Source organism: Manacus candei, unplaced genomic scaffold (assembly GCF_025592945.1).
Source record: "Manacus candei isolate 608988 ecotype Guabito, Panama unplaced genomic scaffold, ASM2559294v1 h1tg000046l, whole genome shotgun sequence".
Lineage (NCBI taxonomy): Eukaryota > Metazoa > Chordata > Aves > Passeriformes > Pipridae > Manacus > Manacus candei.
Window position 1 is genome coordinate 16219002 of NW_026138094.1, and position 17388 is coordinate 16236389.

At 58.3% G+C, this 17388-nt stretch overlaps 1 protein-coding gene across 1 annotated transcript in view; it reads left to right on the top strand.

The window, feature by feature from the left end:
• Window positions 1-17388, top strand: part of ADAMTS7 (ADAM metallopeptidase with thrombospondin type 1 motif 7) — a 35939-nt gene that overhangs the window by 4940 nt on the left and 13611 nt on the right. The window contains exons 5-18 of the mRNA XM_051796837.1: window positions 713-796; window positions 1491-1615; window positions 2647-2796; window positions 3578-3721; window positions 7432-7576; window positions 7722-7814; window positions 8397-8542; window positions 10398-10567; window positions 10741-10874; window positions 11569-11689; window positions 12059-12303; window positions 13498-13639; window positions 15097-15223; window positions 15755-15968. Of these exons, the coding sequence (XP_051652797.1) occupies window positions 713-796; window positions 1491-1615; window positions 2647-2796; window positions 3578-3721; window positions 7432-7576; window positions 7722-7814; window positions 8397-8542; window positions 10398-10567; window positions 10741-10874; window positions 11569-11689; window positions 12059-12303; window positions 13498-13639; window positions 15097-15223; window positions 15755-15968 (2040 nt within the window). The remainder of the gene's footprint in view (window positions 1-712; window positions 797-1490; window positions 1616-2646; window positions 2797-3577; window positions 3722-7431; window positions 7577-7721; window positions 7815-8396; window positions 8543-10397; window positions 10568-10740; window positions 10875-11568; window positions 11690-12058; window positions 12304-13497; window positions 13640-15096; window positions 15224-15754; window positions 15969-17388) is intronic.

A 17388-nucleotide genomic window follows, 5' to 3' on the forward strand; every position in this document is an offset into this window, starting at 1 on the left:
GAGAGCAGCCAACACCATTTCACCTTCCTGTGGGGCTCAAGGGCCATGGGATGGGTGAAGTGGCCTCCCAGGGAGGTCCCCCAAAGGGAGACATGCTCCAGGGAAGGGAGGTGGTTGGTGCCAGAGCTGGTACTGTCTGGGTTAGCAGGAGAGATGGGAACAGCTTTTCTGGGAAGGAGCACCAGATTGTGGTGGGAATGTGGGGGAGTCTGCTGGTGCCACAGAAGAAGCAGAGAAGTCAGGGTGAGTTGGTTCAATCTGTTCCCTCTTCTGCTGCCGGGGCAGCACCTCTTTGCATTCCAGAAGAGAGTTTTGGCTGATGCCAGGAAAGGGTGGGATTGGGCAGAGGACTTCAGGTAACATCCCTGGATTTCTGGGGGGTGGTGAAGGCACCCAGAGAGCACCGAATTCCTTTGAGATGTTAAACACATCTCTTGATGTGAGAGCAGAGAGCAGAGGGGTTCCCCGGGCGTTTCGGGATGAGTTCCAGCCTCTGCACAGATCATATCCAGTGCAAATGGAAATCATCGCAGGCCTCGGTCCAGGCCTGTGTCTGTTCCTGCCTTGATTTGGGGAATTCCCCGAGATGTCGTCAACAGCCTCCAGCAGCTTCCCCTGGAGCTCCTGTTCCTGCAGAGGGACGTGCCAGCAGCCGTGTCCCGGGGCTGGGCTCTGTCCTGAGCCGTGTTTCCTTGGCATTCCCGTGTCACAGGTGGCAGGGCTGTTCCACCACGCCAGCATCGGGAACCCCATCAACATCGCCATAGTGCGGCTCATCCTGCTGGAGCACGAGGAGGTGAGAGCAAACGGGGTGACTCAGCCCGTCCTGGCTGGGATGCACTGGGAGCTGGCCTGGAAAGCCAGGCTAGGATGCACTGGGAGCTGGCCTGGAAAGCCAGGCTGGGATGCACTGGGAGCTGGCCTGGAAAGCCAGGCTGGGATGCACTGGGAGCTGGCCTGGAAAGCCAGGCTCCCTCCCGTGCCGTCTGCGTGGCCTGGAGGAGTTTGTGTAAGAGAAGTCCAGCATTTGCGCCCTCGTCTTGGCCAGAGGAGTCAGGGACAGCGTGGCCGGAGGAGCTGCTGAGTCTGAGTTTTAGGATGGTTTGTGCTAACTCAGCATGGGTGTGGGAGCAGAGGGCTGTGGGTCCCTGGGTGGCCGTGTCCCAGCTGCAGTGGTGGCTCTGAGGCCACTCAGACGGGCTCCCAGCTGTGTCCTTTGCCCCCAGCCAGGACGGGATATTTCCCTGCAGTGTTTCTTAACCCCCATTACTGGATGATTTCATGTTTTGGTTGAATCACAGATGAAAAGAAAGCAGGAAAAGGACTTTCTTCCCACCCGGCCTACAACCTATAAACATGGAGCAGTTCCATCTGGATGGCAGTCACTGCCGATTCCACTCCCATGTGTCTGAGATCAGACCTCTCCCCTCTCCACCCCAAAACCCAAACAGCTCCAGCAGTGATATGACAGCAGGCTTCTTCTCTTTCAGGAGGACCTGAAGATCTCCCACCATGCAGACAACACCTTGAAAAGCTTTTGCAAGTGGCAGAAGAGCATCAATGTGAAAGGAGATTCCCATCCCCTGCACCACGACGTCGCTGTCCTGCTCACCAGGTATCGTGTCCTCCTGATGTGCTGCTGTAGGTGCTGCTCTGTCAGGAAGAACCTGCCCTGGCTGCAGGTAGAGGGGCAGGCAGAGGAACATCCCGGGGGGAGCTGGTGAAACCTCACTGTCCACGCCTGAGCCCTGCCTGGACACCTGCACCTAAGATATGGAACATGAAATTGGGGATATCTGGCTCCTGACAGCTGGAACTGTGGTGGAAGGTGTCCCTGCCCATGGCAGGGGGCTGGAATGAGATGAGCTTTAAGGTGCCTTCCGACCCAAACCATTCCAGGGCTCATTGATTCTATGAACTGGTCTCAAACCTCAGGTTTCCAGTTGAAGTTTCCAAGCCAGGTTTTCCCCGTGGCCCTCTTGCCAAGCCCCAGAGCGGCTGGATCCTCCCAGGAGTTGTACACAGGGATTAACTCTCCTTTTTTTCCTGGAGGCTGGGCTTGGCAGAGGAGCCTCTGGGAAGCCCCTGACCTCCCATGGAGCCAACAGGAATTCATGGCTCTGGCCAAGTTTATATACCTTACAGTCAAGCCCTGCTCTGAGGGTTTCGGGCTGCCGTGCCTTGGCTTTTGGCAGCGTTGTGGTGGTTTGGGTGATGATTCACAACCCACAACAGCTTTATCTTCTCTGGGAAGTTGCTTTGTAGCAGAAATGAGGCGCTTCAGGCCTTGTACTTAATGGAGTTGTTCCTCCTGGGTGGCTGGAGCCGCCCTGCACCACAGCACCCCTGGGCTGTGCTTCCCCATAGGAATTGCTTTATTATTCCAGCATCGGTTTTATTTATACAACGGAATAAACGCAGCCAGCAGTTCCCATTAATCAGGCTCAGTAATGAGCTGGGGATACGGGGAGAGGAAAGGGGAAAGGAAAGGTCGTCAGTGTTTCCATTGTGGAGGCCGTTGGATGGCTCCGTTCTCACTTCTGTCTGGCCGCTGTCCGTGTGTCTGGGCCGTGTCCCACACTCTGTCCTGCCGCCTTCCAACGCCCTCTCTGCTCTGTGTCTGTCTGTCTGTCCCTGTTGCCCAAGGAAGGACATCTGTGCTGCCATGAACAGGCCCTGTGAGACGCTGGGGCTGTCCCACGTGGCGGGGATGTGCCAACCCCACCGGAGCTGCAACATCAACGAGGACACGGGGCTGCCCCTGGCCTTCACCGTGGCCCACGAGCTCGGACACAGGTACCACCAGCTTCCTCCTCCTCCTCTTCCTCTGCGCTGCTCAGTCAGGGCTGGACAAGGCACGGGGGGAAGTTGGGAGAAGGTTCCCAGTGGTTCCTCACTGCTGCAACCCCTCCTTTCTCCCCCGGGGATTTCATTCCAGAGTTTAGTTTTTGGTTGCCCCATGTTTAATGAAAACCACATAATCCAAGGCAACCTGGACAAATTGTGTTTAAGTATTACCCTGTGCTAGTTTGGGAAGGCTTTGGAGCAGCTTTAAAACAGGATCTGTCTGTAGAATCAGCAATAGATTTCAATCAAATTTTGACAAGATCACTTGAACACCATAGTTCCCAATAGACATCTGTGTGGGGGAAAACACCCACCAGTAAGTTTAATTAGATGATCTTGTTCAATATTCCTGAGTATTCAGTGGGAAATAAAAGCACAGGACAAAGTTGGGGGCAGTGTCCTCGGTATCAGTAAAACATCCCCCAGGGCCAGGCCCCTGTCCCTGTCCCTGCCCAGTCCCTGGTGCTGGATGCCCTGTCCCTGCCCAGTCCCTGGTGCTGGATGCCCTGTCCCTGCCCTGTCCCTGGTGCTGGATGCCCTGTCCCTGCCCTGTCCCTGGTGCTGGATGCCCTGTCCCTGCCCAGTCCCTGGTGCTGGATGCCCTGTCCCTGCCCGTGTCCCCGGGGCTGTGCCGGGGCCGTGTCTGGTGTGGCGGTGCCGGGAGGCGGCGGCTGCGTGGTTGTGGTGGCCGTGGCTCATCTCCCCTCTGTGGGACTGTGCTCTTACACAGTTTTGGGATTCAGCATGATGGAAGCAGCAATGACTGTGAGCCAGTTGGGAAAAGACCTTTCATCATGTCTCCACAGCTCCTGTATGACACGTCCCCACTCACCTGGTCCCGCTGCAGCCGCGAGTACATCACACGGTTCCTCGAGTAAGTCCTTCCTCCTCTTCTTCCTCGCTGGGCGTGCTGGGGGAGCTCGGGGCCAGGGTGCAGGGGGATGCTTTTACCTCTAAGAGCTTCTGTCTAAGAGCATCTGGGGGTCTTTTACCCAGAGAAGCTGTGGCTGCCCCATCCCTGTGAGTGCCCCAGGCCAGGTTGGACAGGGCTTGGAGCAACCTGGGCTAGTGGAAGGTGTCCCTGCCCATGGCAGGGGGTGGCACTGGATGGGCTTTAAGGTCCCTTCCAATCCAAACCATTCTATGGTTCCATGACCTCCCTGGGCTGCCTCCCCCGTGCTGTGGAGGGGGCTCAGGAGTGTTTGGGTGGCACAGGGGCTGGGGTTGCACAGGCAAAGCCAGAGTGGTTTCCTCGATGCTCTCGGCAGTCCCTGCACGGGCTGGATGTTGTCACCCTGAGGAGGCATCACGTGGGGAAACGAGACCCAGCCAGATTCCTCCCCGGGTTTGTTTATTTTTAGCACCCAGGACTGATTTTTCAGGCTGTTGTTATGAAGTTCCAAGGAACACAGCCCAGAGATTTACGTCTGTCAGTAACTTGCACTGGAGGAACATTTTCCTTCCTTGCTATGGGAAGGTTTGAAAACAATGAGGAGCAGCAGTGGGAGAGCTGGATGAGGGGCTGGTGCTCTGTGGTGGGGAGGTTGCCAGGGCTGAACTCCTGCTCCTAAACCCCAGCCTGGGACATGTGGGTTTGGCCCCGTGCAGGGGGAATTATTGTTGATTTATGGCTTTCAGAGGAATGGAGCCTTTCTGTATCTGGAGTGCTCTTGGCCCTCTGCTTTTAACCTTCACTTTTGCATTTAGAATTTCCTGCTTGTGATGACCTTGGGTTGCTCTGAGCTGGGATGGGGGAGAGACAAAGCAGCTGGGTGCTCCTCTGGTTGGGTTTTGGTCTCTTTACCCCCCCCAGAAGGGGCAGTTCTTCCTTCAGAAGGAAGCCAGCAGGCATCTGTCCCTGGCTGTGACATCCCTGAGGCCAGGGAGAGGCCAGGGGCCAGCACAGACATGAGTTGTTATGATGTGGTGTTGGCAGGAGGACAGGAAGGAGTGAGCCAGAAAATGGGACCCTGCTGACCTGGGGTTGCTGGCTGTGCTTGGAACAGGCCTCACGTTTGGAGAAAAGCCACTCTCAGATGATGATTATTATTCTTGTACAGAAGATTATTATTTTACAAGCACTGCTGAGTGTTTAAGGATCTCCAAGTGATTCCTGGCAGTGGCACAGCCCTGGCACTGCAGGGCAGCCAGGGCTGGAGACCCTCCTGGGTCAGGGTCCGCTCAGACACCCAGGGGCACTGGAACAGGTCCCTTCCCTGCTGTGGCAGTGGTGTCCCCAGGGAAGGACCCTCCCTGGCTCAGGCTGATGTGGGATGCCAGCACAGGCAGCAGTTGTGGGATTTTCCCCTCTCCCCACTGCAGGATGCTGTAAGGCTCTTTGTTCCCCCCACTCACCATGGCACGAGCTCTTTCCCAGCCCAGCTGGTGGAACATCCTTGTCAAACAGGATCTGGTGTCTCATGGATGCCTTCCCTGCACCCTGATCCCGGGGTGGATGGAGCAGCCTCCCTTCATTTCTGCAGCCCTGGCACAGCTGCAGTCTGTCCCTTCTCCCTTCAGTCTTTGCTCTACATCAAACAACCAGTTTTTCAGCCTCTTTCCACAGTGCTGGAGCTCTTCTTCCATCATCCTCCTCTTCCCAGGGCCTGGGGCTGGCTGCTCCTGCCAGCTCCACCAGCTCCTGGTTGTGCAGCTGATTCTGCCCAAGCTCCAGTCGCTCCAATCCTTGCCTTTGTTTTTATTGAATTCTGTCCTGGCTCTTTCTAGACCCTTCCTCCAGTTCTCTCAGAGCTTTTGGAATTTTAATCCTGCTCTCAAATGTATCTGCAGATCCTCCCAGCCTGCTCACAGATGGGGATTTAATCATCCTTCCATCCACTCCATCATCCAGCTCGTTAGGGAAGGGCTGGAACAGGCAGAGGCAGCTCAGACCCCTGCGTGTTTCCCTGCGGAGTGGATTTACTGCAGATCCCTGCAAAGCCAGAGGGAAACTCAGGCCAGCTTTTCCTGGCTTACAGATGTGTTTTGGCCAATTGAAGAGACCAGTAGAACGATTGTAAAGCATTTCATGGAGAAGTAGGTTCTCACCAGAGCACTGGAAAGCTGGTGCAGGTCTCAGTCACCCCCGGGTTGGACAGGGAGCACAGGGAGTGCCCTGAGCAGCTCAGGGGGCAGGAGGGTTGGGGCAGTCTGGGGGGGACGTGGGGCCCCATGTGGGACCCAAACAGGCACAGCAGCACCAGTGTCACACATGTGGCTCAACCAGGATGAAGTGCTTAAGCCTGGACTTCTCCCAGTGCAGACACCATTCCTTCCGTTTTTAAAGAAAATACTCCAAGTGTTTTCCACCAGCAGATAAAGAAAACAGGGCAAGGGAAAAGAAGACAGGACAAGGGGGAATGGCTTCCCAGTGCCAGAGGGCAGGGTTAGATGGGATATTGGGAAGGAATTCTTCCCTGGGAGGGTGGGGAGGCCCTGGCACAGGTTGCCCAGAGAAGCTGTGGCTGCCCCTGGATCCCTGGAAGTGTCCAAGGCCAGGTTGGACGGGGCTTGGAGCAACCTGGGCTAGTGGAAGGTGTCCCTGCCCATGGCAGGGGGTGGCATGGATGGGCTTTAAGGTCCCTTCCCACCTAGACCATTTTGGGATTCTGGTATTCAATGGAAATACCTGTGGGGGTGCCATGCAGTGACCCCCTGTGTGCCTGGAACAGGCTGCACCCTGACACTGTGTCCAGCTGCCCAATCCATGCCCAATCCATCTGGGCTCAGTCCTGCATTGCCCACTGCCATCCTTCCCTTCCCCCTGGGCTGGGAGAGGCAGGATGCTCCTGCTGTTGGGAATCTGGAAATGAGGCTCTCCAGCCTCTGGGCTGCTGAAATCAACCTATTTCCTGAATTTTCCAATAGGGACATACAAGTATTTTGCAGTAAGGATATACATGGGACTTTTGGGGGCTGCCTCCAGCCGTGTGAGCTGTTTGCAGGTGTCCAGCGTGGAACTCACTGGGTGGGATGGGAAAGGGAGGAGGGGGTGCTGGTTCTGCCTGGCATCGCCCCATGGCTCTGCCAGCACCCCAGAGCAGGAGCTCTCCCGTGCTTCCAGCCCTTGTTTCCGTGTTGCTGGTTTGGGTAAAAAAGGAATCTCGTTTCCAGTTAATTCAGAGCCGTTCCCAATCACAACAAACCCGAGTAATCTAATCTGCCCCGGCCTCGCCAGAGGCTTTGCCTTGCTGGAAACGGGTTTGTTTAAATCAACACTGAAGGCTGAACTGGTGACAACTCCGTGCACGTTTGGGAAGTATCGCAGCAGAAGCAGCGGGAGCGGAGGGAGGCACCAGCCCAGGGGCTGCAGGGAGAAGCCGCTGCCTTTGTCCCTTCTCCTTCCCACTGTCCTGCCAAACCCGGGGGACGCGGGGTGATCACTCGGGGGGCTCCCGCCCCCAAAATCAGGTACCCACACGTGCCCGTCGGTGCTGGAGCGGCTCCAGGGCTGGTTGCAGAGCAGGAGTCCTGTCAGGGAGAATCGCTAATTGCTAATTGCTCCGCACGCGGCGGGACGTTAATGAGCTGCTGCTCCTCCCTGGTGGCTGCCCCGGTGACACTGCCCTGCCCTCTCTCTTTCAGCCGGGGCTGGGGGCTGTGCCTGGATGACCCCCCAGCCCGGGAGGTGCTGGACTTCCCCCTGGTGCCCCCGGGGGTCCTGTACGACGTGGGCCACCAGTGCCGGCTGCAGTACGGCCCCTACTCCACCTTCTGCGACGACATGGATGTAAGCTGGGATACCCCGCGGAGCAGGGGCTCCCGGGATCTCTGGGGTGGGGGCTTGGCTGGGGCCACCCTCTCCTCGTGGGTTAAATCTGTGCTGGAGGGCTGGCTGGGCAATAACCGTGTCCTGCACAACCTGTTTCCTGCAGAGCGTCTGCAACACGCTGTGGTGCACGGTGGGGAACACGTGTCATTCCAAGCTGGATGCGGCTGTGGATGGCACAGCCTGTGGGGACAACAAGGTAACGGGGAGCAGACCCCTCTGTGGCCTCAGGGACCCCCTGTCCTGCACACAGAGGAGCTTCACAGGCTCCAGCACAGGGACAGGCTCATCCTGCTGCCCATGCTCTGTCCAAACACCCGCTGCTCCCAGGAGGGGCTGCCTGCAGGGAAGCTTAGAAATCCTTGGGAAGGTGAAGCCAGCAGTTAATGACCATGGCAGGAGAGCACCAGGCTCGTTCTGCTCTCTGTCTGCTGTGGTGGTGCGTGCTCATCCCTGGGATCTTCCCCACCACTGAGCCTCACTGGCTCTTCCCTCTGGGCTGAGATTGGGTTGAGAATTCCCTTAACGAGGGGTCTCAGTGGAGATTTGGGTTTGTTACCTCAGACAAGTCCCAAACAGCCCAGCATCTCTGTATTTCCCACTGTTTGAGGTGCTCCAGGCTCTGGCAGAGCCCAGCTGACCCCAGGCACCCCTGTGCAAGCAAAACATGGATTTCTGTGGGACAGTGTGTGTGCTGGGTGTCCCTGCACCCTGCACTGGGCTCAGACTCGGCAGCAGTTCCTGCATCCTTAGCCTTGTTCTCTCTGCTGTCCCTCTGCAGTGGTGCTTCAACGGGGAGTGTGTTCCTGTGGGTCACCGGCCCGAGCCCATCGACGGTGGTTGGAGCTCCTGGAGCTCCTGGGCTGCCTGTTCCCGGAGCTGCGGGGCCGGAGTGCAGAGTGCTGAGAGGCACTGCAGCACCCCCACGTGAGTGCAGCCCAGCCCAGCCCATCCCACCCCTGCCATGGCCAGGGACACCTCCCGCTAGCCCAGGCTGCTCCAGGCCCAGTCCAACTTGGCCTTGGACACTTCCAGGGATCCAGGGGCAGCCACAGCTTCTCTGGGCAACCTGTGCCAGGGCCTGCCCACCCTCCCAGGGAACAATTCCTTCCCAATATCCCATCTAACCCTGTCCTCTGGCACTGGGAAGCCGTTCCCTGTGTCCTGTCCCTCCACCCTTTGTCCCCAGTCCCTCTCCAGCTCTCCTGGAGCCCCTTTAGGCCCTGGAAGGGGCTCTCAGGTCTCTCTGGAGCCTCCTCTTCTCCAGCTGAACCCCCCCAGCTCTCCCAGCCTGGCTCCAGAGCAGAGGAACCCAACTCTTCCATATTCCCTGTAAAGCCAGGAGCCATCATCTGTCCAGTGCAGTCCTACCCCAGCTGTGTCACACAGCCAGGCTGTGCCATCGTGCAGTTATTGGGCTGAACGATGAGCTTTCGGACACTCAGGGCATTTATTTCCTGGGGTGACCCCCGGGAGCCTCCGGAGAGGCCGGGTTTGCTCTGGCTCCCTCCCAGGGTCACTCCCGGTCTGTGCAGGCAGGGAGCGGTTGCAGTGACTCAAACAAAGGGCAAAGACTCAGAGATGTAAAACACATCCCAGTGTCCTTTAGTGACAGAACAGCAAACCAGGCATTCTTGGAGCCTGATTCAGAGTTGTTTTGGAAAATCCTGCTGCAGTTTGTCAGCCTGCTGCATTCCTTGAGCCAGGGCTGGCTCCCGCCTGGAAGCATCCGGGCAGTGCCAGAGGAGCCTCCTTCTCCATCCCATGATTTCTGGGCTGATCCATCTGCTCCCCAGATGTCCCCTTGGTCACCAAATCGCTGTTGCACAGGATTCAGCCCAATGCCCTGGCTTGCCCAGGAGCTGGAGTGCCCTGGGACGGGGAGGAAAAGGGCTTTGTGAGTGATGATCCAGGGAAATTGCTTTTCCATGGCATGAGGAGCCCTGGCAGCCCCAGGAATGGGCTCCTGATGTGCCCAGACGTGTGTTCTGCCCATCCTCTCCCTGGGGCACGTTTGGCACGTGCTGTGGGGCTGTTGAGGGAAGTGCTGTGTTGTCTCAGACCCGGGTCAAGAGCCAGGTCTGGTTTGACATGAGCTCCGTGGCAGAAGTGCTGTGGTAGTTTATGGAGTGTTCCAAACACAGCTGTGGACAGGCGGGAGAGCAAACACTGGGAAAGCAGCGGAATTTCCCGGGCAGTTGTTTGCTTTGGCCACCGGAGGTAAATCTCCAGCTTTGCCTTTGGGATGGAGTGAGCAAACGTGTGTGCTGGGCACCCCTCCTCCCACAGACATTCCCTCGGGGCAGGGCATGTAAACACAGCCCCAAAATAATCATTAACTTCATTCTCTTCAGCAAAGTGTGTCCTGGAGAAGGAATTTTCATGAGGTTGTGGGGACATGGGCCATGGAGAGTGGTGTGGCCAAAGGAAAAGGCAGCATGGCAGGAACCTGAGAGAAAATTATTGTGGCTTTTCAAGTCCCTCTTAGTTTAAAAAGACCAGTGGCAGCTTTGCTGTTCCCTTGGGCAGTAGAGGAGCAGAGCTGGAGGGGTATCCTGGGTGGGATGGAGAGCAGCTCCTCCAGAGCAGCTGCAGGACAGGCACCAGGCTGGAAGGGGCTTGGAGCAACCTGGGATAGTGGAAGGTGCCCCTGCCCATGGCAGGAGGGTGGAACAAGATGGGCTTTAAGGTCCCTTCCAACCCAAACCCTCCCAGGATTCCATGACTCTGAAGTCTCTTTCATCCAAAGCCTCCCTGATTTGCCTCTCCCTGCCCTGGACAGGCCGAAGTACGGGGGCCGTTACTGCCTGGGGGAGCGGAAGCGGTTCCAGATTTGCAATGTCAGGCTGTGCCCCCCGGACAAGCCCTCCTTCCGCCAGGTCCAGTGCAGCCAGTTCAACCCCATGCTCTACAAAGGGAAGCTCTACAAGTGGACACCAGTGCCCAACAACAGTGAGTGGAGGGCAGAGACCTCAAACACAGAAACCCTCGAACGCGGTCCCGCAGAGGGTCCGAGTGCTGTTTGTGCCCCAGACTCGCCTGCAGTGTGACCCCACTGGGCTCGCAGGGCTGAGGTGTGTTGCCCCCGCTGCTGGGGTTCAGTGTGTGCCTGTTGGGTTCCCCAGTTAACCCCTGCGAGCTGCACTGCCGGCCGGAGCACGAGTACTTTGCGGAGAAGCTGCGGGACGCGGTGGTGGACGGGACGCCGTGCTACGAGCGGGACGCCAGCCGGGACATGTGCATCAACGGCATCTGCAAGGTGGGTCCCGTGCTGCTCCTCCGGGAGCCAGCCCAGGGACGGCCCTGCCTGGGAAAACACGTGACCCATCCCTTGGGGAACCAGCGTCCCCTCCCTCCCGTGCTGAGGTGGTTCCCATTGTCGTTCCCCACTTGGAAAGCATTCCTGATTTCCTTGGGGGGTGTCATACACACATGTTCCAGCCTCTGTGCTGCCCCAAGGATATAGAGCACAGCCCAGGCCAGGTGGGACAGGGCTTGGAGCAACCTGGTCTAGTGGAAGGTGTCCCTGCCCATGGCAGGGGGGTTGGAACTGGACTGTCTTTAATGTCTCTTGCAACCCAAACCATTCCAGGATTCTATGAATCCGTTGGAGATGGTGCAGTTGATGCTGCAAATGGTCTGGGAGATCCTAGTGTGGCTGGGGAGGCTTTGCCAAGCTGTGCCCTGGGTCCTTCAGCTGCCTTTAGTGGCAGTGAACCGATCCCTTTATCTGTTTGCCTAGGGAAACTGTCCCAGGGTTTGGGATGGAATAAGCACACGTGAAGACGTTGGATTTCTGTTAAATGAGGGAGTGGGTGGTGGTCTGTGGTCTGCAGGGCAGAGTCCCACGTGGGAGGCATTAGAGCTCAAGGCCACGTGCCCCTGGGACTCGCAGGGGTGGGAGGGGAGTTGGGGGTGTCCCCAGCCCTGGGGCTGACGGGGGTCCCTTGCAGAACGTGGGCTGTGACTACGAGATCGACTCGCACGCGGTGGAGGATCGGTGTGGGGTCTGCCACGGGGACGGCTCCACCTGCCACACCGTCCACAAGACCTTCGAGGACAGCGAGGGGCTGGGTAAGGGCACAGCACTGTCCCCAAAACACTGAGTGCCTGGTCCATGCAGAGCCAGGCTTGCTGTCACTGCTGCTGCTGCTGCTCATTCCCAGGGAAGCTTTTAATCCCAGTTTGTCAGGTTTTTTGGGTTCAGACAGCAGGGCATGCAGCTGGGCTCAGTGCAAGATGGGGTCTGGTGCCCATGGGTGCCTTACAGAGATGTAAGGATTGGCATGATGCTGGCACTCAGTGGACACTGGCCCCCACCCAGGAGACAGTAGCACCCACAGAGGGGACACTTTTACCCGCTCGGGGGACACTCATCCACCCAAGGGCACAAATTGTCTCTGCCACATCTCCCCCAAGACCAACGCTCGGTTCCATTCCCAGGCTACGTTGATATTGGGATTATCCCTGTGGGAGCCCGGGAGATCCGGATTGAAGAAGTCGCAGAAGCCGGGAATTTCCTGGCGCTGCGGAGCGAGGACCCGGAGAAGTATTTCCTGAATGGTGGCTGGACCATCCAGTGGAACGGGGACTACAGGGTGGCAGGGACCACCTTCACCTACAAGAGGACGGGGAACTGGGAGAATCTCACCTCTCCAGGGCCCACCGTGGAGCCCGTGTGGATCCAGGTACGATGGGATACACTGCAGGGAGGATGGGGGGACAGAGCCCCCGGATCTCCTGCCTTCCTGGGCAGGGCTGAGCTGCCACTGTCCGTCACAGCACTTCCCTGCATCCAGGGGGTGGGGCTCTGCAGCTCCTGGCTGAGTGTGTTTCTCTGGGAGCCAACACTGGAGCAGCCAAGCACATGCCACCGGCCCGGCGAGCGCTTCCAGCCCACAGCACTTCCAGCTGAGCCTCGTCCCCTTCCCGCCTTCCTCAAAATATTTACACGGGAGAGGGAGCGTGAGGAGAAAGAGCCGTTTCCTGAGGCCCTTCCCATATCTTATCAAGAGCAGGGGAAGAGCCCTTGGTGCTTCTGGCTGGGCTGGTCAGGGGTGAGGGATCTGCCAGTTAATGCAAAGCTGTTTGGAGTCAATATCCTTGTGCCTGTGGGGCCAAGCTTTGCTCTGGAGAAGCCAGTGGGAATCATCCCACAGAGGATGGCACAGCCAGCTCCAGGCTGAAACCCCTCGTGGTACCAGGTGTAGTGCAGGGGCAGTGATGGCCACGGAGCCGCATCCCATGGACCCCCAGGACCCTCCCCTGCCCGGCGGTCATGGCTCATCCCGACACACTCTCCGGAGCACCAGCCCCTTTGCACAGGCTCTCCTGGAGCTCAGCCTCCCTGAGCAGCCAGATTTTCTTCCCTAACCCTTCCCTTCCTCAGTGGCTGAGCAGCAGGATCCTGGGCTTGCTGCCTCCAAGAGCTGCTGTTAATGGGAACGCTGGCGCGCTCGGCACCCGCGAATCACTTTCTGGGATTCGTAGCCTAATTAAAGCCTTTGGACAAGAGTGTTTCAATATTCATGGAGAGGTTTTGGAAAGACGCCCTGGCTTCCGCCAAAGCTCCAAGAACAACAAAGCTTTGGCAATAATGGGAGTGCTTAGGCTAAGAAAAACAGGGATAAACTCCTGGCCCTCTCCAGCGTGGGTGCAGGAGGTGCTTTGTCAGGACTTGTGTCAACCGCAGGAGCAGCGGGAGCCTGTTCCCAGCAATTTAGGGAATTCCTCCAGGCAGCAACATCTTCCTTTAGACCAGGTTGCTCCAAGCCCTGTCCAACCTGGCCGTGCTGGGCAGGTCGTTCTCCCCGGGGAGCCCCCGGGGTGTGTGTGATGCCACCCCCCTGCTGCCCTGCCCTGCCCGGCCCCTGTCCCCCCAGCTGCTGTTCCAGGAGACCAACCCCGGGGTGCGGTACCAGTACACGATCCAGCGCCCGGCCGACAGCGAGAACGAGATCGAGCAGCCCGAGTTCCTGTGGCGCTTCGGCTCCTGGACCACCTGCACGGCCACGTGTGGCACCGGTGAGTGCGGACCCCGCGGCACACCCGGCCCGCCCCGCGGAGTGGCAGCTGGAGCAGGTGGAGCATCCCCAGGGGCGCCTTAGGAATTCCCGGGTCTTTGGTTTCAGGGGGTCTTAGGGGGGAAATAAAAGGGCCATCTGCCGAGGTCACGGCTCCGCTGCCCCCGCGGCGCTCACGGACCCGGCGCTTTATCAGCGCTTTGCTCCCGGCGCGGTGTCCTGTTACCGCCGGGGGTGTCCTGTTACCGCCCGGCCTTCCTCGGCGTCGGGAGGGAGACAAAAGACCTTTAGAGAAATCCCGGAGTGTGGAAGGGCTGGTGTCCCGCCTGGCTGGGCCTCTGCGTGGGGGAGCACGTCCAGGGTTTTACAGAGAGCACACGGAAGGTGCCTGCTGTGGCTCCATGTGTCAGACACTCGCTTCCCTCCATCCTGCCCCGCTGCACCACCGGGGTCCCCGGGGCAGCTTTTGGGGCAGCTGATGGAATGGGATGTTCTTGGCACACTGCCAGGGGAAGCAAGCACTTCCTTGAGAGCGGCCGGCACTGGAAGAAAGGGGAATTCAAGGACACTCGTGCTTTCTAGGTAGCACAGAGTGCCAGGAGATGGCTTTTATTTAAAACCAGCTTTGCTTTGCACAGTTTGAGACTTGCCTTCCAGAACAGAAGGGAAATACAGGAGTGAATCTGTCAGGAGTCGGGTGAGGGTAAGCAGCTGGAGGAGGGCTGAGCCTCTCCCCCTGGGCTGGATAATGGAGTGAGCTGAGACATGGATTTGGGAGAGCTCAGGGTGAGCCTCTGGTCAGCCCCAGGGGCCTGTAAGCTCCCAAGTGCTTGAGCCAGAGCCCAGCTCAGCAGCCTCAGCAGGGCTCTGTCAGCCTCAGCTGGTGGCAGCGGGTCGGTGACAGCTCTCCAAGGCACAGGTCAAGTATGTGTTACAAAAACGGGGCCGAAAGCCGGATCGAGGCAGCGTGCTGAGGTCACCCCTAAACACATCACCCCCCAGTGCTTCGAGGACACAAGGCTTCAGCCAGAGATTTGTCCCAGAGCTGTGGTGGGGCGGGGCTGCCAGCAGAGCTGAGTGCTGCCTGCTGGCTCCCTTCAAACACAGCCCCCAAAATTCCCCCGTGCACACAGGTTCCTGTGGCTGGATGGGGCTCTGGGCAGCGCTGCCAGGCCAGTGCAGCACCTCCACAGTCACCCCTTCTGCCCCAGCTGCACTGGTGCCTCGGGGCTCTGCAAGGGCACTGGAACCTTGGCACATTTGGGTCTGCAGCTTCAAGTGGTGGTTTCCTTTCCTTTCCCCTGTTTTGGTGGCTCAGACTTACCAAGGGCCTCTTGTCACCTGCTGGCAGAGGGTGCTGGGTGGTTTGGTGTGGTTTCCAAAGCAGAGCCGGTGCCTGTGTGGGTGGTTTGGTTTCCCAAGCCCCTGCAGAGCCCGTGCCCGTGTCCATGCCCGCAGGGGTGCAGCGGCAGGTGGTGCACTGTGTGGAGAAGCTGGCTGGCATCGTGGAGGAGCGGTTCTGCGACGCACTCACCCGCCCCGACGACCAGCAGCGCCCCTGCAGCGAGGAGCCCTGCCCGGCCAGGTCCAACCCTCCCCTTCCCACCCCTCCTCAGCTCATCCTTAGTGTCCAACAGCCCTGGGGGGTGACCAGAGTGGGGGGACCTCGGTCACTGCCGTGCCAGATTGCCCCAGGATGTGTGCAGCTCTTCACACCTCTCCTCTCCCTCATCCACAGGGATGGATCCCAGACCCTGTGCTGGCCCATGAGAGCATCCCTGGGGTTGCCTGATGGCTGCAGGGTGTTGCTTGTCCTCAGGCTACGAGCTGCGTAGCAGGTCCCATCCTGGCAGGACGCTCCTCTCTGTGCACAGAGCCATCCCTGGCACAACTCAGGGACTGACCCATCCCTGACCCTCCATCCGGGCTCCCTGGCCTTGGGCTGACGCACAGGCTGCAGTTGGGATCCTCATTCCCCCACGGCCCCACGGGATGGGCCACAGGATGGAGCCCAGCATGTGGGTGCTGGCTCTGGCTGAGATCTTTCCCTCTCCCCTTTCCTTTTTCCCGTCCCCTTTTCCCGTCCCCTTTCCCCTCCCTGTGTGTCCCTGTGCAGGTGGTGGGTCGGGGAGTGGCAGCAGTGCTCGGCCTCGTGTGGCAGCTCGGGGCTGATGAAGAGGACAGTGCTGTGCATCCAGAGCGTGGGGCTGGACGAGCAGAGGGCCCTGCAGCCTGCAGCCTGCCAGCACCTCCCCAAGCCCGATGCCACCGCGCCCTGTCACCGGGACGTGCCCTGTCCCTCCCAGTGGGCTGTGGGGAACTGGTCCGAGGTGAGAGGAGCGCCGGGGAGGTCCCAGTGTCTGGCAGAGCTGGTGGGAGCTGGGGACAAGGTGCCCCCAGACACCCTCAGCGATGGGTGTGCCTCCTGCTCACAGGGAAAACCCGTGGATGTGTCTGTGTGGGCTCACCAGCTCCCATGGAGAGGTCTCAGAGTGAGGAAGGAGCACTGGGCTGTTTAACTGTGCCCTCCTCTGAGCCTTGCTGCTCCTTCAGGGTGACAGCCACGCTCCGTGGGCAGGGAGAGCAGAAACAAGAGGTTTTCAGCTGGATGGGGCTTGGAGCACTGCTCTGGTGGGAGGCGTCCCTGCCCATGGCAGGGGATGGAACTGGATGATCTTTAAGGTCCCTTCCAGCAGAAACCATTTCATGATGTGATTTACGGTCATACTCTGTATAACCTCGATTTATTTTTGTATTTCTGTGGGTCAGCTTAACCACAGGTTGAGGGTTTCAACCAGAAAATGATAACTCCTAATTTAAGCAGCCATTCCAAAAAGTGTTCAGCATGAAGGCAAATATCAGGAGAGAAAGGAGAGAACCTGGGAACGGGGCTTGTTGCTAAGGAACAGCCAGGATCGAATGTGAACAGAGAATTTGAAGGCTAAATGAGAGAGGGAGTTAGAAATATTTTTCTAGGGGCCCACAAAAGCCAAAATTAAGGGCTGAGAGAGATGGATGCAATGGTTTAACGGGAAAATCACGGCTTGATGGTGGGTCAGTGCTGGGCAGGGCCAGCCCCAGCCCTCACTGTTGTCCTCTGTGGTGTTGGCATGGACAGATCTGTGAGCTCAGGAGAAAAGTGCTCAGGATTTTGGGATTCTGTCCTTTTCCTGTCCTTTAATTTAAAGCAAGAGCTATCTTTTTTTCTCTGTTTCCACCACCACTGTAAGTAGGGGAATGAGAAGGGCTTTGAAGTTTCCCAGAAACGTGGTCCTTCTGGCAGCAGTTCCTAGCAGGGGTTGGGGCTGGTTCTGTCTGTGCAGACCCTGGGAACGCGTGTGCCTGTCCAGCACCAGAGCACCCGACACCAAAGGGGTTCTCTGGGGTTTGGGTAACCCAGCAAACTGCTTAAACCAGGACTTAGTGCCTTCAGAAGGACCCTAAAGCAATGCACATCCAGCTTTATGGACTTTCCAAGGAAGTTGGTGCAGTCAGAAGGATGATTTGTTGTCCATTAGTTCCCAAGGGGGAGCGTCTCTCTCCTGGCAGGAGCATGACCCAGCTGGCTGTGGTGGCTCCTGCTCAAGGCTGAACCCTCCTGTGAGCTCTGTGTGTTCCTCCACGAGGCTCCTACCAGCCCTCATTCCTTATCTGTGTCCCAGAGGCTTCCCTGATAACCCAGCCTTGGCAAATAACCCCCCTGCTTCCCCCCTGCAAGCACTGCCATACCTGGAGTTTATCTCCTGGATG